This window comes from Hyperoodon ampullatus, assembly GCF_949752795.1.
Source record: "Hyperoodon ampullatus genome assembly, chromosome: 15".
Classification (NCBI taxonomy): Eukaryota; Metazoa; Chordata; class Mammalia; order Artiodactyla; family Ziphiidae; genus Hyperoodon; species Hyperoodon ampullatus.
Genome location: NC_136928.1, coordinates 50203056 through 50228271, shown reverse-complemented (window position 1 = coordinate 50228271; position 25216 = coordinate 50203056). Strand labels below are relative to the sequence as shown.

The 25216-nt window shown below is 39.5% G+C and overlaps 2 protein-coding genes across 2 annotated transcripts in view; both read right to left on the bottom strand.

The window, feature by feature from the left end:
- STPG4 (sperm-tail PG-rich repeat containing 4) overlaps window positions 1-6520 on the bottom strand; it is a gene marked incomplete at both ends in the record, with an annotated part of 38017 nt that extends 31497 nt beyond the window's left edge. The window contains 4 exon segments of the mRNA XM_079720707.1: window positions 3190-3258; window positions 3262-3447; window positions 4612-4668; window positions 6500-6520. Of these exon segments, the coding sequence (XP_079576833.1) occupies window positions 3190-3258; window positions 3262-3447; window positions 4612-4668; window positions 6500-6520 (333 nt within the window).
- A 4110-nt stretch (window positions 6521-10630) lies between these two features.
- CALM2 (calmodulin 2) lies at window positions 10631-24718 on the bottom strand. Its single transcript, XM_079720570.1, has 6 exons — window positions 24661-24718; window positions 18772-18802; window positions 12779-12922; window positions 12578-12684; window positions 12024-12159; window positions 10631-11283 (listed from the first exon to the last, which is right to left on the bottom strand). The coding sequence occupies exons 1-6, from the start codon at window positions 24661-24663 to the stop codon at window positions 11255-11257; spliced, it is 450 nt and encodes a 149-aa protein (XP_079576696.1). The 5' UTR covers window positions 24664-24718; the 3' UTR covers window positions 10631-11254.
- Window positions 24719-25216: the final 498 nt, after the last annotated feature.

Genomic DNA, 25216 nt, shown 5'->3' with positions numbered 1-25216 from the left:
TGCTGTTGGGGAGACACTGCTTTGGGAAAGATACCTGTTTTCTCCTAACTTGCTGCAAGTAATAAATCCTTCCTCCTCCCGCTCTTTGGCTTAGTTGTATCTTTTGGTTCGACACCCACCAGGAGGCAAACTCACTTTTCGGGCAACAGTGAGATCAATGGATTGTAGACTGGGTGGGAACAGAAAAATTGTTGAGGTTGGGATACTAGAGTGGGTAAGGCAGAAGATCAGGGGAGAGTGATCAGAGTGGGATGCATGCAACTGAAATTAAGGAGGGTTGAAATGATTGGTGTTGAAAAAAATTTAAGGAGTGAGGGCTGAAGTGCAGGAGAGTTCAAGAAACTGAGAAGCCAGATTGTTGGAAAATCATCATCTACGAGTGTACTGAAATTATGACAGGAGTAGTGGAAAAGAGTGACAGGGTGCAAAGGGAGCTAAAATCATCCAGAAATAAGGTGGAGTAACACAGGGGTTACTGGGATGACTGCAACACTGGGAAAAAGCAGGTCATAAAATTATATAATGGAGAGAAAAGTCCCACTTCTGTTCATATATTCTAAAATAAAAACATTATTTCTCTAATAAGAAAAAAATTACTGTAAAAGTTGTAGGTCTATATCAAATAGTCTTTGGAAAGAGCCAGATATAGATGAGTATACACACATACACATTCAAATGTGAATATAAATATATCTATGCACATATGATTCTTTGATATAGATTCTCCTCTTGAGTTACATGCTTCAGAATAAAGGTGTTAAAAATAGTAAAAACTTTCTTACAAATGAAGAACAGCACTAACAAGATATAATGTGAATATTCTATTAAAAATTATGATGCTTGAGAATGCTGTTCTATCTTAATAAATAACAATAATGTATACTGTATCTACCTCGAATTCCAATTATTATTTTACTGAGTTCTGCTATTAAAAAAACAGAATTATGAATTTTTTTCTCCTACTTCACTTCATACAAACACTTTAATGCAAGCAGGATCATATGCCTAGATGCAAAAGATAGAACTATAAAGTATCTAGAAGAAAGTATAGGAGAATATGTGTACAGCCTTAGAGTAGGCAGGGATTTCTTTTTTTTTTTTTTTTTTGCGGTACTCGGGCCTCTCACTGCTGTGGCCTCTCCCGCCGCGGAGCACAGGCTCCGGAGGCATAGGCCCAGAGGCCATGGCTCACGGGCCCAGCCGCTCCGTGGCATGTGGGATCCTCCTGGACCGGGGCACGAACCTGTGTCCCCTGCATCGGCAGGTGGACTCCCAACCACTGCGCCACCAGGGAAGCCCTCTTTATTTTTTAAATTAATTTTTATTGGAGTATAGTTGCTTTACCAGAATTATGAATTTTATTGGTCACTAAACAGGGTTACATCTGAATAGCTCTCCTCCTGTGAATATATTATTATATGCCTTTGAAACAGAAAATTAGGAAAACATTTAATTCTTCCAGTTTCTGGAGCTCAAGCCTTTGTGGGAGGTAGGGAGAGAGAGGAGAAAGAAAGGAAAGAAACAGGAAAAGTATATTTTCAGAAGGCTTTTATCCATCCCTCTGGGTAAGCCACACTCTTTTGGTCTTTTAAAGCTTTAAATTTTGCCTAATACCAATCATCTATGTTTTCTCCTTTCAGCAGTGGGCCTGGGCCTACCCTTAGAAACCTCTAAAAGCCAGCAGAGAGGAAGCAGAAGAGAAGTAAATGGCGAGGGAGGCTAACGAAGAATGATTTTGTATTGGAGGTGGCCAGAACGATTTCACACGTTGCCTGTTTACCTGATACCAAGTCATAAAAGTCTAATTTACTGTTTGTATTCAGCCACTGAACCGAACGGGATAAGATTTATCCCATGAACGTTTATCATCCTGTCCTGTTTCAAAGCTATAATTTGCAAAGCTGCAGGAAGGGTTCACGGTTGGATACGACATGTGCTCATCCTGCTGAAGGTTCCTTGTCCACCCTACTAACCACACCCCTTCCATTTAATTCAACCTCCTGTGGCAATGCATCTTCTCAGGTTATCACCATATTATTCTGATAAGGTGGTGAAGACTGATACTATTATTAGCTCCTTTATAAATGGGAGATATTAAGGCCCAAAGTCCCAAATAACAAAGTCCAGGTCCCAGCTCTGGCCCTCGGGCAGGCCCCAGACAGTGCTCCGCCCCTCCCGTGAAACAGCTCCCTTGGATTCCCCCCCCTGAAACCCTGCCCCTCATTCAAGGCCAGAGGCGCAAGGTAGACTGGAAAAAGCACCAAATTGGGGCTCAGAAGCCCTCCGTTAAAAGTACTGCCTCCCCTCTTTATTAGCTATGTGCCTCAGAACCAGTTACTTCATCTCTATTCACCTCAGTTTTCTCATGTGCAAAATGGGGATTAACATCCGTTTTGCCTATCTCAGAATGCCTGTGACGAACTACTAGGAGAATATATGTGGAAGCTCACAGCAAACCGTTAAGAGCCACACGAATGTCATATGTTATCCAAGGTCCAGCTTGAGTCCTACTCAATCCAGGGAGCCTTCCAGACTTTCAATCCCACCCCCTGGCATTTCCTCTTACACTATTTATCTCAGTACTTGATCTGGGCTCTTGTGTTGTTATTTAAATATTTCCAAGTCAGGAACATCTTCCCTCAGAAGAGCCTAGCCCAGGGCTATAAGCAAGCAGTTCTCTGTATTCTCAATGTGATGCATGAACTGGTGGAGCTGAGAGTACACCCTGACCCTCCTGGTACCAGGGTGCTCATTTCTACAAGAAATTCTTGCAAAAGCTTCCCTATGGTGTATAGTTATACTCACGCTCTAATAAGAGGATTACTGACTGAAAGGCAAAGTTTTCTCTTTAAAAGAAGAGGGCACACCATATCAACTGCTTGAAGAGACCAGAAGCATGGCCCCATCACAGATAAGACCCCAAGTCAGGGGAATCCTGCCAACAGTTCCCAGCGAGGGAAAAAAAATTTCCCCATGCACTCACTTTAGGTTGAAGAGGTCTCACAGGGATACACCTTGCTGGATATATTTGCAAATGAGACAGCCCTTTGTTTGATTTCTGGACGAAATAAGGCATTCTACAGGTTTTCAGTTTCTCCTGGGGAAGATACACTCTGAGTATAGAGAATATTTTCCTCAGGGCCTCTTGGTAGCTTTCCCATACAAAGCCAGCTGCTAGTAGTGTTTTACCTGATCTCTGTAAACCAGCGTGCTGGGGTTTGACCGTGGTTTGTCTTTAAATGAGTAGGTGGCCACTTGCTACTTTAACAAGTCCAAGAAGTCAGGAGGCATGTACTGGGGAAGGTCATTTAATACCAGATCGTTTCTTTGCAGAAGAGGTGGTTTTTTCCTTCCTTCATTTTTAAAACTGTATGTTGCTATCACTGGATTTAATAGAGATTCTTCAATAAAAGTTTTCAAGTGGTAAGTGCCAGGATTAGGAGCGTTCTGTGGAGAACTGACATCATTTTTAAAGTCAGTGTGTACACTGGTTAACATCTCTTAAAGCATCTTTCTTGCAAAGGTCACTCCTAAGTAGCATTTCTCTCTGTTTTACAGTTTAATAAGATTCTATCAAATAGAGTAAACACTCCCACCAGAAAAATACTTCAAGACAATCATGATGATTTCCTTTCTGAGACAATTGCTAAATTATAGCAAATGGGTTACAGCCATAGTTGAAGTTTTAACTTTTTAAAAAGTAGCTTCAGAGATACTTAAACTTGAGATTCAATTTGACTGTAAATGTCAGGCCTCTCATGAGAGCCCTCAGGATAAGCTTTGTGACTAAACAGAAGTTATCCTACTTCTGCTTAGTAGATACCACGTGTTTCTTTCTAGCCCTCAAGTGGGAAGCTAAAGGATAATAACACGAGACTGAGGATGAATTGGCAGAACACATGGCCTAATTAGTCCCATAAGAGGTTTGGTACTTTTAAATCACAACCACAGTATGGCTGAATGGCCAGACCTGACAGTTTAGTTGCTGCTGCTTTTGTGGCCATCTTCCCACTGAGCACTCAGCTCAGTTCTACCATTAAAATTAGTTCAATTCCAAGGAGGCTTTGGATCCTGAGGCCCCTCTGTTATAGAAAGGTGTGAACAGAAAATATTTCTGCCGTATAGAAACAATGTACCTTGAGAGGCAGATCTTCCAGTCATCTTTCTTTCGTATATTACCGTCTTGTTTTCATACATTGATCATGTTAACAAAAGTTATCATAGACTCTTACATTTTATCTAAGTAAGATAACAACCAAAATCAAACACATTTCCGGAATGCATGCTTTTTCTTCCTTGTGTAATCTCACCAAGGTCATAAACTAGGTTGACTTTATCAAGATATCCTGTAAAACACCTGGATTCCTAGAGTTGTTTTACTTCCAAGCTTTTACTGCATTCAAAATTTAAAGTTAGTTTCTCAGTCATATGCTGATACTAAAATTATAAATATGAAATAAGGCCCATGTAGATTTTTTTTAAGGCCCATGTAGATTTGAACAACCATTGTTTTCTTAAAATTAAGTATTAGTGACTTAATCAGGTTAGACTGATTATAATACTAATAAGAATGAGAATACTTTGAATAGGAAAGGATGAAAATATACATACTGTTAACGCTATTCTCCACCATCGTTCTCTTTCAAAAGATGACTTCCGGCTTGGTTTCTATTAATAAACATAAAATGTGACTATTCATTTTAGAAGTGATCCCTGGAAGTTAAATATCACTTATAAAACATGTACTTGAAGAAATGGATACCAGTACCAAACTGGTCAGCCTGAATTAAAATAAAAGTTACATAATGATAAATTTTGCCTGTAATATTTCCTTAAATTACTATTTTATGATCTTAAGTGCTTTTTAAACATCTAAATTCCCTTTGGGTAAATTAGAGTAATAAACATCCCCATCTCACAGAGATGTCATGAGAATAATTAGAGGTGACAAAATTTGGTGCTCTTAGGAAGAAAAGAGTTGTATAAACCCAAAATTGTGTTAGTATAATTGTTATTAAGATTTATGGCTCAGGGAGCTCAAGGTAAAAATGTATAGTCATCAAGTTAATGGGATATTGGGATACAAATTCCTGGCAATATGGCAAATGTTGAACACTGCCATTTCCTGGATTTACATATGCTATGACTTGGGCTTGAACTCCAGCTCGGCCACTGGCTAGGAGCACTAGGCAAGTTAACCCTCGTGAACCTCAGCTTCCTCTTAGGAATACAAAAAAAGGCACCAGGGCTGGCATGAAAATAAGGCATTGTAAAACCTGTACCCACAACCAGGGCTCAGTAAGTGGCAGCTTTTATTTTTAACATCTCATCTGTCAAGTTAAGAAGATTATTTTGATATTCTTCAGTTTCCAAGGACGCTCGTCTTCCATAGTAAGTACTTTACACCCACTTATTATCCCATACTTGTTTCAGCTTCACTGTCAACAGAACACGGTTGTTTAGTTTTTTCCTTTTGTGCTATTTCCAGTAGGTAAAATCATTAAAATATTGAGTTCTACTTTCATTTAGAATACTTTTGTTATTACTATGAAATATAGGTTATCTCAAGCAACAAGGCATTAAAAATAATAAACAATCTAATCAGTCAACGGATATAATTAATTATTCCTGTCTAGCAACTTATATCCACTTACAAGTACCCTTGGGCTTTAGTTTTACTATGAAATATAGGCATTTCTCTAAAAAAGCATTGTTTCATACTCACTGCTAAGTCTGAATTTCTTCCTATACATTCCCTTTATTAGATTTATGTTGAATCTTCTCTGTTGCACATTTATAGTCACAGAAATCAAACTTTTTCAGGCAGGTCGAGACAGGTCTCCACCTCTACCTAGGACCAGGGAAATGAGGTGGGAAGAAGGGAGAAGTAAACATATATCTAAAGGAAGGTAATTGGCGGCTGCTGTTTTGTTTTGCCCAAGACAGGTGATCTCAACTTCACCTATCTCCCACTTCCAACTCACTTCAAGGGTGAATCACTTTACACAAGACGGGCTAGACATCCCTTGCCCAAATTTATTTAAAAACTAAACAAAGATACTTTCAAATATTTTATAAATACTAAAGTAGGAAGCAGGGCAAAAACGTGTCCAATAGACTAAGGAAGGAAAAACGCATTCTCTCGGCAGACAGAGGGGAAAGTGAAAGAAATCTAATTACCCTATTAAAACAGTTGTCCAGTGCAATTAGCAGTAGGTAAGAGGGGGGGAAAACAACACAGAAAACTAAGGGCGAATGGGAAGGATAATGGAGAGCGAGGGAAGAGGAGAGCAAACGAAGTGGCACTCAAATACCGATCGGGATGAAAGGACTGCAGGCGCCGACGTGAACGTAGGGAGAAGCGGAGGGGCGCCAGAGCCCGGGATTAGAGAGAGGTGGGACTTGGGGCGGAGCTCGGAGAGGGGAACGTTGTTGTGGAGGTAGGAGGGCAGGAAAGGAAGGCGGTACCGAGGCCGCCCCGCCTCGCTCCTTCCCTTACTGTGGCGGAGGCGATGGCCATGATTGGCTGGTCTGGTCCATTGCTGCCGCCTCGCCCCCTAGGCCGAGGCTGGCGTCCGGTTGCCAGGAGGCGCCTCAGTCCGCCGGTTCCTGAGCGTGCGCAGGGCACCCGCCAGGTTCGTCTCCCGATGCGGGGTAAGGGAGGCGGGCACACGCTTGGAGGGCCCACAGCAAGCAAGACTCACGCAGAGGAAATGGGTCGAGACCGTCAGGCACATGCGTGGTAGGGAAACCTAAAGAGCGCGGGAGTCGCCAGAGAGCCCTCGGCAAGTATCTGCGCCAAGGGAGACTTGCAAAGGCTAAAGCGCCTCAGGATCTCCGTCAGCCCTTTCCCAAATCACCTCATGCTTGATACGCATACTTAGATTTAAGGCAAAAATCAACCTCAGCACCCACTTTATTTTTTGAATTTTATTTTTTATACAGCAGGTTATTACTTATTTTATACCTATTAGTGTATACATGTCAATCCCAATCTCCCAATTCATCCCACCACCACCTCCACCCCTCCACCCCGTTCCCCCCTTGGATAGCACCCACTTCCTAAGATTGTTTCTAAACTCCTCCAGATGGAAATTCTGGGGGTGTCACTTTTGAGAAGTGGAGTACTAGACACAACAGGCTGTAAAACCACGGATTACCCTTTACCATCGGTATAGACCCTCTTCATTTTCAACCTCTCTTGGCTGTAGCTTCTCAACCTATAAACATTACCATCTTTAAACAAACGTCCCCTTAAGCTTAACAGTTCCATTTTACGGAGTATCTGCTGTGTTCCAGATATTTCACATATATTTAATCCTCAACACGACCCTGTGAAGTAGGTATTAATCCCATTTATGAACAACGAAACAAGCTTCCTTGGACAGTTTAGCACAGCTTCCTCTGCATCACACAGAAGTGGCAGAGCCAGAGTTCAAATCCAGGTCTGACTCCAGTGCCCCACTGTCCACTACACCACGGAGTTTCTGCCTCTGTTCACAAACTTTCAAGAGTAATGTGGATTCAATTCCTTCCTCACGCCCACCCCCATACTTTCCTAAAACCATCTTAATCTGACATGTGCAGGCACCTTTCAGTTAAAACTGCATTTACTAAGCTAGCCAGTTATCTAGTTGCCAAATCCAATGGGGATTTTTCAGGCTCTTAGCAAACTTGACCTCTATTTGTCATCATTGCACTGATTATTCCTCTCCCTGGCTGCATTTGCTGATTTATTGTGCTTCTTTTCTTTGTCTATAAGGAGGTGATAATATAGTGGTACCTACATGGGGTGACTAACTTGAGTGAAATGTCTGGAACCACATCTGGCACAATGCATTCAAAACATATAGTCACTGCCTTTAGGACAAAAGCAAAATTTACAAATTTACAATCCAGTCTCACCTCATTAGAACCTCATGATCTGATGTATACTTGCAAATCCCAAACATGCCATCTTCACACTTCTATCAGTCTCCCCATATGCTAGCCCTTCTGCTTGAAATGCTATTCTCTTCTTCGATGGCCTGGCAAACCTCAAGGGTCAGCTCCTCTGAGAAGTCCTCCTAGGCCTAATCCCTCATACCCCAAAGGACCCTGTTCCTCTCTTTATTGCAGGACTCATTGTGACAAATCATGTCTCCCCTAATTTTAAACATATCCAGAACACAGGTTTTTGTCTTAATTCTTAGCCCTTTGAACAGAGGAAGAATTGAGTATTTGTTAAGTTTTCCTTTATAAATAAAACCAGAGGATGGACTACAAGTAGTGGTTTTCAAAAACTAATGTGCATACAGATACCGGGAAATAATGTTAAAGATTCTGATTGAGATTCTAGGGCAGGGCCTAACTTTCCGCATATCTAACAAGCTCTCACAGGTGATTCTGCGGGTGACTTTTTGAGTAGCAAGAGAGGAGGACGCCATTAAATTTCTCTTGAAATACTGGGATTCTGAACTCATTTAACACAGCCTTAAAAATAGCAGGAAAAACGGGGAGGTGAGGAGCCAGGCACCAGGTCTGAAATCAAAAACTGAAATAATAAGACCAAGAGACAAGTAAAAAACAGAACTTTCACAAAACTGATTAAGCCAGTCCGTCACTGTGCCTCATTTCATTTTCTTATTTTGGCTCAGCCTGTAAAACTGGCTCAGCAGACTAGGGACTGGTACCCTAGAGACTGAATATGATGAAAGGTACAGAGAAGTCCAGAAACCCATGCAAGGTGTGAAGTATAAGGAAACACCTAGATGAGAAAATAGTTTTGGTTATCGCAAAAACAAAAACAGCTTGGGTAAATGATTTCAAGGACTTTACCAATAAAGCAGACTAAGTATGTAGAATAAACAAAATGTCCCCTTAAGAAAACACTGTCTTGCATAATATCACTGAGAAAAGTTCAAGATTTATTTTCAGGTTATCATTACAGCAGTTTTAAAGGGAGGAACCATTTCTCTTTGCAAATACGAGACTACACTTCATAGAGATCAGCAGTGCCTCTGCTACGCATCAAACTTTTAATAAAAATTCTAGGTAAAATACTTCATATTCTACATATTCCAGAATCACTTTTAACTGCAACAGTGACCGTTCAGGTTAGAATCATCTGAAAGCAAACATGCTACAGACAGTATTTGGAAAAAGAATCAACTACCATGATGCTGCTAATATAAAACAGGTAATACGGGTAAGATTTGAAGATTTTAAAATTACAGTCCTGATTTCAGTAAGATTATGTAATGCTTACTGTGTGATTTTCATGAAGATTACAAGAATATAAAATCAGTAACATGACACATGAAAGTACCCCAGAAACATGTTTTCCCCTTCCACCTTGTTATCAACAACTTTACTTCAAACTATTGGAACTGGAAAAGCACCAATATTAACTTTGCCCAATTCCCTCATTTTACAAGGATCATAACTGATCTAACAGCATAGACTGAACACTTAATGCAAATACCAGGAAGTATGCTAAGTGCTTTACCTAACATTATTATAAAAACAAAGTTAGAAACCAGCTGGGTAAATTACACCCATTTTACAGGTAAGATAACCGAGGCTCAGGTAATACTGACCTCTTCAAAGTTATACAGAGCAATGATCTGAATACTGTTGCAATAAAACTCCAAAGCCCATGTTTAATATTCTGGAGATTACTGTGCCTCAACAGCTAGACACATGAATCTTCTCCCACCTTTGACTAAACTCTTACATCTAATGAAGCTCTTCCTAATTAGTACTGCCTGCCTAACGTAATAATACCGTTAGGATGATCAATTCCTGTTAACTTCCCTCATCCTACCTAAAACATACTTAACTCTTTTCCTTCACTGACCATCCAGTTTTCCATTTTCCTGTAGAACTAATAACAGTGATATTAAAATAGTCAAAGATGCACAGTAAACAAATTGTGCCCCTGGGAAATTAAAAACCTTGTGGCTGTAATAATCAAGTAACAATTATACTTAAATGTTTTAATCTTGGCTCTGCTTTGCTATGCAATCTTTCCTTAAGTATTTAAAAGGTAGTTAGAAAAACAGAAACCCTGATAACCACCTTTTGAGTAGTTTATAGAGAAAGCAATAGTTTAGAAGCAAGCAAATTCTATAACAAGGTTTAGTTACTGTCAATCCACTACTAAAGATACCTTATTTGTAAAGTATGTTGCAGATAGGCAGGCACAACTGAAAATTCTCCTTTGTTTTCTGGTAGTAGAATTAAAAAGCACTGAGTAAAACATAAAAAAATAGAGGCAAAACATAATGACTCACCCCCCATTTGGATTTTTTGTGTTTTTAAACACAAACATTTAAAAAAATCACTGCATGGCTGAAGTCTATATGGATAAACAAATGCCAAAGTTGAAAAATATATTAAAAAGGTAAGCAGCAACACTGAACACCTACCTTATGCCAGTCCCCATGCTAGGTACACTTATAAAAGGTTTCTTAATCTTTCACTTAAACCTTTTGAAGGAAGTATCATAATTTAAAAACCAAACAGTCTTAAGTAGTCAAAAAATTACTTATCTAAACTTAAATTATACCAAGTAGAAACCACCTCCCCACTTGATTCTCAAAATTATTTAACCTCAAGTTAATTAAATGACTCAGATTCAGAGCAACAGTTGGGTAAATTGTAATTTTTTTATTGGAAAACAAATATACAACTTGGAATGGATTTGAGGCAAATTGTGCCATAAGCAGATTTTCTTTAAGTGGCTAAAACAAAGTTTAAAAAGCAAGTAACAATAAAAGAAAATGTTTCTGGTACAGGACCAGCAGTACAAAAAAATAGTGTACGAGTACCTGGATAAAACACCCGTTTTGCAATAGTGCAACTTTTAAGTACATATTGTTGACTGTCCATAGTCCACGCAGAGTTACAACTCCACACTTCAACAACAACATGCTGACAGTTCCTAAAGAAAACTACTTAAAAAAAAAAGGCATAACCCAGATGTTCCCTCATTTGACCAACTCCATCTAAGTTTAGATGTGCAGAAGGGCTTATTAGATATATCCAGAGTAAGCCACATGCAACATGTTACTTGATCAATTTTTCTAAAAGAAGGTTTCAGGACAATGACAGTAAGATAAGGGAAGAAAACATGGAGGAATGAAGTCCTAATTACTATACATGCATATTTTTTTTGACAATAGGGGGAAACCTTTTACAGATAAGTTACAAACAAAGAAAAGGCAAATAAACAATTTTGTACAAGAAATTTAACACATTCTGTACAATGTCTTCACTTTGCTGTCATCATTTGTACAAACTCTGAAAAAGAAGTACACAAAAATGTTGAGTCAATGGCAAAAGTCTGACAAAACCAATCACATTTACTCAATCACTGAGCAGTCTCCATTCCTCTTTCTTTCCTCAAAATTATCATAAAGTACAGAGGAAAGCTAGTTTACTGCCAAGGCTGGACCTTCATAAATCAAAATTATTTATGATTATTAATAAATAAACCAAATTAATGCTTTAGATAAGCTATTACAAATAAAAAGCATTCTTGCTCTTAGTTCAATATCACATATGATACTTCTGAACTGAAGCATGTATAATTTTAGATTTAAAGCTAATCAGAGGGAAGGAGAATCCAATGAAATAAAGTCACCTTAACTTTGAGGATCTTGAAATAAGTTTGAAGAAGCTTTTCACACTGTTCCACAATTGTTAACAAAAATTGTTTTATCATAGTTTGGAGTGTAGTGCTTCTCAAACTTTAATGTGCATTATGAAATCACCCAGGAATCTTATTAAAATGTAGATTCTAAGTAAAGGGGTAGGATCTGATAATAAATAGTTCTAAAAAGTTCTCAGGTGACAATGATGTTGCCCAACCTGTGCACAACACTCTGAATAGCAAAAGGTTGGTAAATATCAGTAACTGTTTTAGCATCTCCATTTCTGGAGGGGAAAAATGTCACTAATTTTGACCTATCAGATACCTAACAAGAACCTCTACCTTAAAGTCAAAGCACAGAATAAGGCAGTGACAGTGAAAGACTTACCTTCATAGTTTACTTGACCATCACCATCAATATCTGCTTCCCTGATCATTTCATCAACCTCTTCATCTGTTAACTTCTCTCCAAGGTTTGTCATCACATGGCGGAGCTCTGCTGCACTAATATAGCCATTACCATCCTACAAAAAAATGTAGTAAAATGTCTAAGCAAAATTATAGACGTAACGAGTTAGAATAGAAGTTTATTAAACTTCACATTAGGGAGCAAAATGTACTTTAGTAAGCTATACAAACTAAAGAGAGTTTACAAATAGCTGACCTATATATCAAATGTCACTGAGAGTCAAGCAGGATATCCTATATTGAAATCACAATTTCTTGGTTCCAAAGTCAAGTGATGCCTCTTTCGCCGCAAAACTAATGCAAAATATATGTCATTAGGAAAACTCCATCTACACTGAATTCTTAAAAAGCTTTTGCTTGATATTAAGGTATGTTGGTAAGTCATCAGAAAAACAAGTCTTCACAGATTAAGAGGTCCTGATACCTTTTTATCCTCAAATTAAAATTGAACAAATCCAGTCTTTGGATACTTACCTTATCAAACACACGGAATGCTTCTCTAATTTCTTCTTCACTGTCTGTGTCTTTCATTTTTCTTGCCATCATTGTCAGAAATTCCGGGAAGTCAATTGTGCCGTTACCTGAAATGGTTTGTTTAGTTGAAACATTACAACAGAACTTAAATGCCACTTCTTCAACTCCCCCTTCCCAAACCCTGAAACTAAGAAGACTTACCATCAGCATCCACCTCATTAATCATGTCCTGTAACTCTGCTTCTGTGGGATTCTGCCCAAGAGACCTCATTACAGTTCCCAACTCCTTTGTTGTTATAGTTCCATCACCGTCCTTGTCAAAAAGTGAAAAAGCTTCTTTGAATTCTGTTTGAAAGAGAGACCACAATCCAAATGTACAGGTTAACAATAAAAAAGTAACCTCCTAAAATTAAATGTATTAATCAACCGTCAAAGCAAACATATATATAGAGATAGGACCTGAAATGGGATTTTGATTCCTGAAGGATTAGGTGGGGAAACCTTGTGATATTTCAAACATTTTTAGCTAATCATATGCTCATATATTGATCTACCTAAGAGTTTTTTCATTTAAAATCTTACAGGGAACTCCAAAATCTAGTCCAGATAAAAGTCAAATTATTGTTGAAAGAGGAAAACACTCAAAGCCCCAGATGACTGGCTTCTCTATTTTCTGTTGAAGCTGCTCTGTGGAACACAATTCAAAATTACAGCTCTAACCTACACTCAGAATAGAAAAGGAAAACTACTGTTACCAAATACATACTTCTATATAGCAACTGTACTACTTACAGTAAACCCCCAAGTTAAAATTAAGTCAATTTAATCACCTACTAAATTAAAAACAAAAAACTTTAAATTTCAGAACAACCTCAATAGGCTAGCTTCCTTTTCTGGAAGATAGAAGGGACTATCACCAAATAATCTATAATGATGTTAACAATGGGATGATCAAGATATGAATGGCCAGTTTTAACTAAGTGCTGTATCACTGAAAACAAAATTTAGACCTTTCTTCAGAATATAAAATCCCAAGCTTATAATAGAGTGAGATATATTATTGCCTAAAATCTTTTAGATCTTCTTGTGAAATTATGTTGCTTTCAATTCACCACTAGATTACATGGAAAGCTACTGGACCAACAAACAGTCCAGAATACCTGAAAACAGAGAAACTAAAGCAGAGATTTAATTTGGTAGTGCAAGGGCATATAAATGAGCTAGTTAACAAAGCTAGCAAAGATTATTAGGCCCAGTCAGCAAGCAAACACAAAAGCATACAGCACAGAAACTAAAAGAGGACTTTGGAACTCAACTGCCTGGGCTAAAAAATTCCAGCTCTGCTACTTACTAGTAATATAAATAACCTTGGGCAAATTTTCTGCCTCAGCTTTCTCATGTGTGTTAAGTGGAGATAACTGTACCTACTTCCTAAATTTAAGAATTAGTATAGGTAAAGCACTTAGAACTATGCCTGGCAAATAAGTACTTAATAAATGTCAAGAAAAAGATTGTCTCATTTTCCTGTGGCATCCACAACTACACTGGAAAACTCTCAAACTTCTCTTGGCTTTCACAACAGTAATTTACTTTCTACCTCCTACTGCCAAAGGGTCTTGCTCCTATTTGTCTCTTACATATAGATGTAACCAATTTTCTTATCCTTTTTTCTCTCCTTGGCCATTTCATCTATGCCCACTAATAATGAAGACTTCACATCTTTCGTCTACTCATCACTCTCAACAAAATATTTTTATTTCTCACTCCTACAGGACATCTTCCCTGGCTGACCTCAAGGAAAACTTAATGAAAATCAATTCTATACTCCTCAGCAACCCTAGAAATGCAAACAAAAGCCACCTTAATTCTTTTTCCCTGAAACCTATCAAGGCCTGCTGAATTCTATTTAAATACTGCCTGATTCTTTGCTCATCTCTACATCCAACATTTTGGCTAATGACCCTATCATCTTTTATCTGGACTATCACAATAGCCTCCAAATGGATTCTTTATTTAAAATTACACACACAACTACCCGAGTCCTATTACCTTTTTGGATTATCACATTATTTTCTTCTGCTTTGATTCTTTTAATTGCTTAGCTTTAAACCAGGTATCACTGACTAGTTATAGTTTGCTACACTCAGTAAGTAGAAAGTGCCACTTACTACTACTGAGTGCTGAACATTCCACTCCATTTAAATATTACTTGTCTTCAGAGGAACTCACCTGATATCAGAAGCTTAGTACCAAACTACTGACTGATCTTATGAAAATATGCAGTACTAACCTAGACCAACCACCCAATGACAAAAATAAATTAGAGTCCTACAAATAGCATAATTTGATGAAAACATTTCCATTTTACACTCAGGTTTTTTAAAAAAACAGGATGTACAAATACTGTGTAGAAATATATAAACTATTAGGTTCGGAACACAGTAGCGTCTATCACCTAATAACTTAGGCTCCAAGAAAATTAAAGTACTTAAGAGATTTATATTTATTTACATTACATTCTCTGCTATAATACAGTTATCGTGTAACACCACCACTATGTACAAAAATTCCCAGCATAACTAGCCATAATCATTTTACTAAATGATTTAACTTACAGGACAAATTCTGAAAGATGCATGCTATAAGTTTATGTATGTGTGTTCTAAATTTCAATAAGTTTAAACATCTAATAACTCTTAAAATATTTGCTGGAATAAGTGAAAAGCAGAAAATAAAACCATTTCTATGCTGTAACTAGTGTTTACTTCATGCATACAAAAACGAATAAAAATACTTTGAAGGTCAAGGTTTACCCCAAATCTCTATTTGTATTTTTACACTAAAGAGGCAGAAACACCTGCAAAAACTTAAAATAAGAATAAACTGAAAAGTACAATTTTATTTCACCTGCTTTTATAGCTCTCCACCTGTGCTTCAGAACAGTTTAATCTTAATGTATAGAAGCATATCATTCTAAACAGTTATTTCCCAGGAATGAGTTGAATATAAACCTAGGAGTCAAAACCTCAATTCACGATAAGAAAACAACAGGTCCTGAATGTCACAGAACAGCTATCTTCAACATAATTGATGGAACCTCCCAAAATCCATTCTAGTTATGCCCAAGTTGAAACTTTCAGAAATCATACTATTACTTGTTTCATTTGTTCATTAGCAACCTTTCTATATATTTTTTACATAAACTTATAATTCTATTAAAACAGGTCATCATGAAACAATCACAAGAAAAATCAAATGCCTGTTTATCCACTTCTATTTATTTATAAAATTCTGAACTTATTAATCCTGTAAAGGCCATGTACCAAACCTTTATTGTTGAGTAAGATTAGTACTTTTTTATCAAATAAGTTTTATCCCTACACTGAACTTTAAAAGTTTAATGGTTTAGGCATAAATTTCTTTAAAGAAAAAAAATTATTTTACATTTTTCTTTTAAATATTAAATACCAACAACTAATGACATCATGGCAGAGTCATCAACAAAACTAACTTGTTAGTGATGTCACACTAGACTGTTGTGGATTGCTCTTTAAGACCAGGGTAACGTAAACAACTCTAGAAACTTCACCTAAACAATAAGCATACTTTTTTTTTTTTTTTTTTTTTTTTTTTGTGGTACGCGGGCCTCTCACTGCTGTGGCCTCTCCCGTTGCGGAGCACAGGCTCCGGATGCACAGGCTCAGCAGCCATGGCTCACGGGCCCAGCCGCTCCGCGGTATATGGGATCCTCCCAGACCGGGGCACGAACCCGTATCCCCTGCATCGGCAGGCGGACTCTCAACCACTGCGCCACCAGGGAGGCCCTAAGCATACTTTTTTCTAGACTAAGTTATTAGACGAATTTCAAATCTGAAGTAGTAATGATTATCAGATGAAGACAAAGCCAACTGAAAAAGTACCTTAGTATATTCAACCTTGCATTATATGTATGAAGCTTGTTAGAAGTAGAGCTAAGACTCTAAGATATTAACTGGTTACCAGCAATTACAATTTACCAGATTAAAAAATTTTTTTGCCTTCACCTCAAAGGTAGACATTGAGAGGGGACTTTGGGAGGAGGCAGAATAATTCTTAGGAATAGGGTAGGTACTGTTCTAGAACATATATGTGTGTGGCACACCTCTTTGAAAATTTATCTATTCAAGAAATATTTATTCAAATTTTAAGGGAATTTAATAAAACTGTAAATGGCAAAAAAAAGAAATATTTATTCAGTCCTTACTGTGTGGGAGGTACTGGACATACAAGAGGAAATAAAAAGGTCCCCAATTTCACAGGATTTTTATTCTAATAGCATAAAAGCTTTGGCTCCGCTACCTTAAAGGTTCGCTAAAACCTAGCGTCCAAGAACAGCTTTATTAAAAGCCTAGGAAAAGGCAGGGTATGGAAAGAACCTAAAATAGATTTTCCTATCACTCTCACTAGAAATTTAATTGTATGATAGGAACCAATGAAAAGAAAGAATTTATCTTAAAGACAATGTTCCATGAACTACAAGTATTCTTTACAAAAATGCAATCAGCCAGAGGATTGAGCCTCTCCTATTAACAGACACAAACTATTTTTTAAAAGAGTTGCATGTGTGTTTGGGAGAGGAGTAGTGAGCATCAACTATGTGACTGGCACCTTGAGTAATACATTTTCTATCCTGAAGTGAACATGCTCTGCCATGCAGAACTACCTGACTGGGACTACCGAGAAATGACAGGCAAAGACAGGTGTATTAGAGAGGTAAGAACTTAAGAGTGGAAATAATACCCCAAGTCATTTCCTCAAGACATTATATAGAAAACTATTCCAGAATAATCTACATTTCATCAATACACTTATATATGAAGAAAGAAATTATTTCCAAAGCTGCGCTTGACTACTTCAACACACCCTATACATGTAAGTTTACCAACCCTAAAAATCAAATTCCCAGTTTAAGTCAAATGCACAAAGAAATAAAAATAAAACCTGCTTAAATTGGTCCTTAATACTAATAGTTTTCTACTTTACACAGTCCTAGCAAATACTATTTTGTGATGAGTATTTGAGGAGACTAATGATTTCTGGCTCCACCAAATTTGTCTATGAGGGGTGGAGCTTACTTTAAATGGGCCACATAGCTCAGTTCCAACTGGGTTTCTCAGTTTACTCTAGCATTTAAAAAAAAAAAAAAAAAAAAAGCTTTAGTGATTTTGAGCTCTTGAAATTCCTTGCCTACCAGGAAAACTATGGCAGTCAAAACTGCTTGATGGGGCTTCCCTGGTGGCGCAGTAGTTGAGAGTCGGCCTGCCGATGCAGGGGACACGGGTTCGTGCCCCGGTCCGGGAAGATCCCACATGCCGCGGAGCGGCTTGGCCCGTGAGCCATGGCCGCTGAGCCTGCGCGACCGGAGCCTGTGCGAGAGGCCCGCGTACCGCAAAACAAAACAAAACAAAAAAAAAACCCACCATTTATTAAGTTTCCCCAACATTTTGATGTTAACTAGCCATCTCAAAGTAGTAGAATAAAATCAAAAGTACTAATGGTTCGGCATATTGACATCTCATCAAGTTTTATGTAGCAATTCCACATACTTCCACAGCAAATCAAAGGATACAAAACTTAAAACTGATTTCAACAGCTGTCACTGCTTTTTAAGATAAAATTCAAATTACTACATCTGTAAAGTAGAATGCTAACCTTTGGACCTAAGTGTTTCACTAGAGAAATGGTTATTTCCTGAATGACCATATATGCAACTCTAAGTTTAAAATATTAGCTACTTTAAACCAGGGTAAATTCAACATTCATTTTCTGATTTTACATTTCGAGTTACCTATTAACTACTATTTGGCCTCTTTTCCTATGGAGACTGATATGAAGTTGAAGTGTTAAAAACTGCCCAGAATTCAAGTTTTACAGCAAGATAATATTTAAGAAAAACAGACCACCCCTACCAGGCTCAAAAGTATATCCACATAACCTAAAAACATGTCTTTAATTACAGTTAGCCCCACACATCTTTCATAGTCAAGTTTACTTTCTCACTTGCCAGAGTAGGTTCAATTACTGTATTACACTCATTTGTTACCATCTACTACACAGATCAAAGTTAATTCTGTCGTACAAGTACCTTATTTTGAGAACAGCGAATCAAGTTATAATAAAATCTGATGGGTATAATCTAGTAAGTAATTTCTCACCTGCAATCTGCTCTTCAGTCAGCTGGTCAGCCTACAAAGAGATCAAAGAAATAGTTAACAGAAACAAGTTTAATAACATTCAAGGTGGGACTTCCCTGGCGGTGCAGTGGTTAAGAACCACCTGCCAATGCAGGGGGCAAGGGTTCGATCCCTGGTCCAGGAAGGTCCCACATGCTGCGGAGCAACTAAGCCCGTGTGCCACAATTATTGCGCCCATGTGCTGCAACTACTGAAGCCCGCGTGCCTACAGCCCGTGCTCCACGACAAGCTGCCACAATGAGAAGCACGTGCACCGCAACAAAGAGTAGCCTGTGTTCGCAACAACTAGAGAATGCCCGCATGCAGCAACAAAGACCCAACCCAGCCATAAATAAATAAATAAATAAAAATTAAAAACCAAAAAAACATTCAAGGTTCACCCCGTTCCATAAATTTTAGTTCAACATTCCTTAGTACCAAACACAGGTGGGCAGAAAATGCACACACCTTATCTTCAAAGCTAAGCTAACTCGCCCCCAAGTTTAAGATACGAAAATATTTCAGAATACGTTTGAAAGTCTAATTTTACACAAATTTTTAAAAAGCAAATCTAGCATACTAGAAAGTTTAATTGGAATTGGTATTCTTCTAAAGCAAGGATAGATCCAATAGAAATGTTTCCTTTTTCAAAATTAAGATATCTAAACTTAAGCTCACCTCCTCAGGTAAATACAAACCATTAATACCAGAAATCTCCACTGAATCAAAAATAATGAACAAGGACTACATTTAAAATTCCCCTGTAAGTGGCTAAATACTTCACTTGGACATATATGTGATTTTCCAAACCTCAACAACAACAAAACTACTAAGCAAAACTATCAAAAAGACAAAAATCCAAGCTGTCCTGGTTGGAGCAACATGGAAGGTACCAATTTTTACTTCTCCTCACCTGCCATGCAACTGCAGAGAATCCAGGATTCTGAATATTTGAAGTACATTACTTACAAAATGTTAAGTCCAGCTACTTATTTTCTCTTGATGTTTGAAATTCCAAAGTGAGCATAAGATTTGTGATGTTTTTAGCAAATGGAGAAAAGTTACTTCTTTTTACTTAAAAAAACACACATTCAGGCACTTGCTAAAACCCATTACATATGTTGTTTTTATTCAATCTTCACAACAACCCTTAATGGTATTAATAATATCATTAATACCCTATCTTACAGATGGGGAGAGAGGCTCAGGTTAAATTTCAGTGAGCGGGAGTACAAAACTAGTAACTAGTAGAGTCAGAATTAAACAGTAAGGTGTCAGACATATCCAATACCTTCAATTTTAAATTCAGAGCACACCATAATATAATAAAAATATTTGCAAAATAACAAGCCTCCTTGTTCTTCATGTGGCCTTCATCCTTGGACATTTCATTGCTTATTGGTACATATATCCAGAGGCACTGACAAGAAATAGCCTCCTATCTAATATTCCTACCTACAGAAATCAAGTGTACTATGATTAATTCATTCACTTATTGGTATGAGAAGAATAATAAACACTGCCTGGTTTCCTTCATTTTAAATGAACACACCCCTGGAAAGGATAAAACCTTAATACAGGATAGCATCACATTTTTTTCTCTAGGAGACAGCATGAGAACATTTGAGAAGAAACCCAGAAAAGGAGAAGTTTCTTTCCCTGATAAACAATTTTGATTTGACCTTGATGCAATCTCAACTCATTGCTTTAGAAAAAAGAAAAAAAGCCAATAGTCCAGTAACTTAAAACTGAAGAGCCAATAATTAAGCTCAAATGCAGAAGTTTATAAAATAAAAATTATCTACTTTTATCCTTACAAATCCCAATCCTCCAAGTTATTTGGTATAAAATCAGTCGATTGTTTTCTATAGGAATAAGATTTAAAACCCAGTAAATCCACTTAGTTAATTTTTACTTTGTTAGAGGTTATAGATGATTTACTTCTAGTCTCATTCCATTCTGCTGGACATCTATCATTTTTGAAAGGAGGGCAACATGGCATGGTCGAAGAAAAAAGCATGGTGCTTTGAGTCATCGCTGGGCTAGTATCCCAGCTCTGCCACTCAATGGCTGTGACCTTGGACATGTTACTCAACCTCTCATTGTCAACTTCACCTGTGACACAGAATATTAATACCTACCTTGCAGGGTTATTGTGCACAGTAAGTGAGAAGCTATGTAAAGGGCTAGCCCAAAGAGTTCAGTGATAACTGTTTTATATAAATTAATTAACCAAAGAACCTACAATGTAATGTTAAACACCAACCTGACTAGTTCAACTTCCACACAGAAGGTAGACAGGTGGGGCATTATCAAGCCCTTTACAGCAAACTCACCACATTCCATGTTAACTTTAAGATGAGAAAACCTACTACCACAAACTGAAACCATAAGGTGCAAGCCCAGGGACAGATGTGGCAGGACACATCAGTTTAGGACTAGTTAAACCAAATGTGTGGAAGACACTGCAGCATGTGTGAAAGCTGAAGGAATGACTCATATGTGCAGAAACAGCAGGGATTTTTCTCTTGACAAGTTGTGCGGGAAGAGATTTTGAGAAGACTCATTTGTATGAAAGCTGAGAAGGCCTCAGGAAGAAAACTTTAAAATTATCCAATTTTGCTTGAAAAGTCAAAATTTTAATGGCCCCACACCATCCTGTCTGCGATCTCAGTAAAGATCACAAATGAGCTTCAAGGAATAAAGAGGAGACTAAGTTACATAGCCTGAAAGTGCTGGATATTGCTTGTAATATTTCAGGAAACTTAAAGACAATTTTTTTGTATTTACTACTAACCCAGAGTTCAAGGTTTTAAAATAACCTTTATCAGCAGCATTCAGGTTAAAGCCCACTAAAAGCAAGAACACAAAGCTCCCTAGCACTGTAATTTGTAAGCCTTTTCCAATGAAATACAAATAAATTTGGTTATTTCTGTCTATGGAGAGAGTCATTTTCTTGACAGAAGAACTAGAAGAATTATACTTTTGAGAAAACTCAAACTCATCAAAATGTGTGTTTGTCTCAGTAAATAACTCACTAGAGAGATGACTAGTTCTTACTCCTTTGTTTCTACAAATACAAATATTAATGTAATTCTTCCTATTGCTCTTGTCAACTCTAGAGAAAGCTCCCAGGCATCAGTACACTCTCAGGTTCCACCTCAGACCTACTAGACTAGAATCTGCATTTTGGAGAAATGCAGGTGATTTGTCAACACTGAGAAAACACTACTAATCTAGACTACGTGTGTGACCTTAAGGAAATTACATACCTATTAAACATTTCCCAAATGGCATTCAAAAGTAGGTATGGATACCCTTGGAGCATATCTAGTGAAAGGTGGTATAAAAATAATCCAAAATTCATATCTGAGTAAGTGTATCAGTCCATAGGCTTGAAATGAAACAAACTTCCACCCTTCATTGATTCCTGTTTACTCCAAGTGCTATTTAGATACAACAAAGGCTTCATAAGTAAAAATTTTTCTACAATTTCAGAAATCGGGGTATTTGTTTTATCTTTATCAAAAGCAATCTCAGTAGAGTTTAAGATACCTTTCATTCTGATAGAACAGCACTTATACGGCATCTTGGCCCCAAAGAGAAAACGCTAGAAGATATTACATCTTAAAAATTACCTTTACTAAAGGCCTAATTTGATCATTCTAGCTCAATCTAGAACTTTCTATATTTTAATAGAGCCTTGGTGAATTTCTTCAGTCTAGTAGAAACAGATCTTCTTGCTGTTCGATGAGATATTTAATTAGACTGAAGTGACCAAATTTTCTACCTCTTCACATCTTTTACTTATCACCCCAGCCTCAAGCCTTAATGCAATCAATCTCCCTTCAATGAGCATGCATCAACTATATGTAAACCCAAGAACCATGTGAGCAAACTTATTCCACTTCCACATCAAATACATTTCATTCTTTGACTTTACAGAGTCCTAATTTTAAATCGTCAGGTCTTATAAAATTACCTGAGGACAATTCCCAAATTAGTTAACAATGACTGTCAATTTAACTAACTGAACCCCCCACCCCCAAAACATCAATGATGTGAACAGTAACTACAAAAGCCTACCCTTGGCAAAGGACCCCGAAGGGTGGATACAAACTCTATGCCTCACCGAGAAACTCCATTTGAGCTCTTGATCCAATTATCAGACTGATCAGGAAGAAACCTTACCTTTCATATGAGAAATTAAAAAAAAAAAAAATTTACCCCACAATTTTGAATCTTAATTACATGCCTATACTGTACACCCTGTTTCACCTAAAAGTAAACTCAACCAGCACATTCAAATTTAGAATAATTTAGAATATCAAGATGTAAGAGCACATCAAACAAATGCGAACTCCTCTCCCCACACCCATACATGGTGGAGGTTTCAGTTGGCAAGGATTCCCAACTGTTTAAGATGTCACCTTGCCTCCTGGACACACCCATCTCCCATAACCACTTGGCAGAAGAAACGACAAAATAAGTTTTGCAAATTACCGCCCTCATTAGTTTTGTTTTTTTTAAAAAACAGGAAAGAACTGGAGTTCCGGTCTCTAGTGACAGGAAAATGCTTTTAAAAATTCCCTGTCCCCCTTCTTTCACGACGGTCTTTGACAGCCATTACTGTACAAATGAAGTGAACTGCACGTTAAGGTATCTGGCACTTTCTCTACGGAAATACCAGTTATTTTCAAGGAGGTTGGAGCGGGGCAACACTGTGTGTGGTAGTGGTTCTTTAACATTTCGGCGTGCACGTGAGCACTCAAGAAGAGGACTGTGGCCCTTCTCAAAGGCATCCTTCCAACTGTTACAGGAGAGTAAGACCGACTTTCACAACAGAACGACAGTCACCCCGGAGCTGGATTTCGGTAGGTGAACAGGAAACGCCTTTCAGACCCTAGCTGGAGCCTCTGGCTTTCTCTAACGAGATGAATAGTGGGAGGCTGCGCCTGACTTCAGATATACAGCCATTTCCTTCAACGACAAAACCACTTAAAAATTTTTTTTTTGTTTTAAATGTCCAGCCTGGGAGGTGGAATTAGGTCTCAAGGCGCAGCGGGAGCAAAAGGATCAGGATTCACCGAGCTTCCTTCGCGCCGCCAGAGGGGGATGGGAACCGGCCGAGGCTGCCCTCCCCAACCTATGCCGGAACGGCCGGACTCGCAGCGCCGCGGGCCGCCCAGACCTCCGCAGTCCTGCAGGTGCCAGCGCAGCAGCTGGGGCGCGAGCCTAGCCGGGCGGGCGGCGGCCCCAGCCCCACGCCCGCCCCGCCCCGCCCCCGGCCGTTCCCCGCGCCGCGCGGGCTCGGCCCACACAGCGCACCCGCCCCTCGACCCCTCCCGGCCTGACCCGCAGGGCTGCGGGCTGACGGCCTCGCGCGCTCCCGCCCGCCCCCTCGGCGCAAGGCGGCCGCGCGCGGACAAAAGCGTTTCCTGGCGTCCGCACCAACGGCACCAACCGTCCGTTGGGCTTTTGAATCCGGCCCCGGGCTGACCTTTCGAGATGCCCGACCCAAAGCTTCTGCGCCCCGGCTCTCCCCCGCCCTTCCACTGTCGCCTCCCCCGGAGGCCGACCTACCCCCCGCCCGGGCTCCATCCTCATCCAGCCCCTGAGGAGCTCCGCAGCGCCGGGGGCGGTGCACCCGGCCCCCAGTACACTAGGGGACACCTCCCTGAGGAGAATGGGGGGGGTGGGGAAGCACCTGCGACACAACGGCCGCGGGCGCCCCCAGCCTCATGTGCGCCATCCCTCTGGCGAAAACCACTCCTGGAGGGTGTGAGGGTGGCAAGTTCCCTTCCTTTCGTCAATTCGCTTCATCCTCTTCCCCCCACAGGCCGAGCGCCGGCAGCTTAGCGACGCACTCACCATGCTGCAAGCGCTACCGGTCTCCGAGACTCGACTACACAACCACTCCGCTCGCTCGCTCCACTCGAACTAATTCTCCTCCTCCGCCCCCAGCGCCTCATAAACACCTCCCTCCGCCAGATCCCTCCGCCGCACGCCAGATAACGGAACATCACAAACGAGTCCCGGCCAACCCCCTCCACTCCAACTTCTCTCGAGACCCCTTTATCCACAGTTGTGTGATCGACGATACAAGAGATAAAGGGAGGGGGACGAACGGATGGCGTAAGTGGGTTTCGCTTCCCAGCGAGCCGTTGAAGGGCCGGTGGAGTCGCGCCTGAGAGGCGCTACTTTGCGGCGCGGAAGAGCATCGTGGTAGCGACGCGTGACGCAACGATCGTTGAACCGGCCTCTGATTGGCTGATTCGTACCTGCAATGCGTCACTGGGGCTCGCAGCCACCGCCGCCGGGACGCGGTGTGGTTTCTGCCGTTTGTGCCGTTGCTGCCCTGGCCGCACTGTCTTGGCAACTGCGCCAGGCGGCGGAGTCGCTTGCTTTGCGCTTGGCTGGAGAGTCT

Excerpts from the sequence above, each read along its gene's own strand:
- CALM2 (XM_079720570.1), bottom strand. Across the intron at positions 12,923-18,771 it reads GACTGAAGAGCAGATTGCAG|AATTCAAAGAAGCTTTTTCA; the intron begins GTGAGAAATTAC and ends TCTTTCAAACAG. Across the intron at positions 11,284-12,023 it reads TGGTCAAGTAAACTATGAAG|AGTTTGTACAAATGATGACA; the intron begins GTAAGTCTTTCA and ends CTTCTTTTTCAG.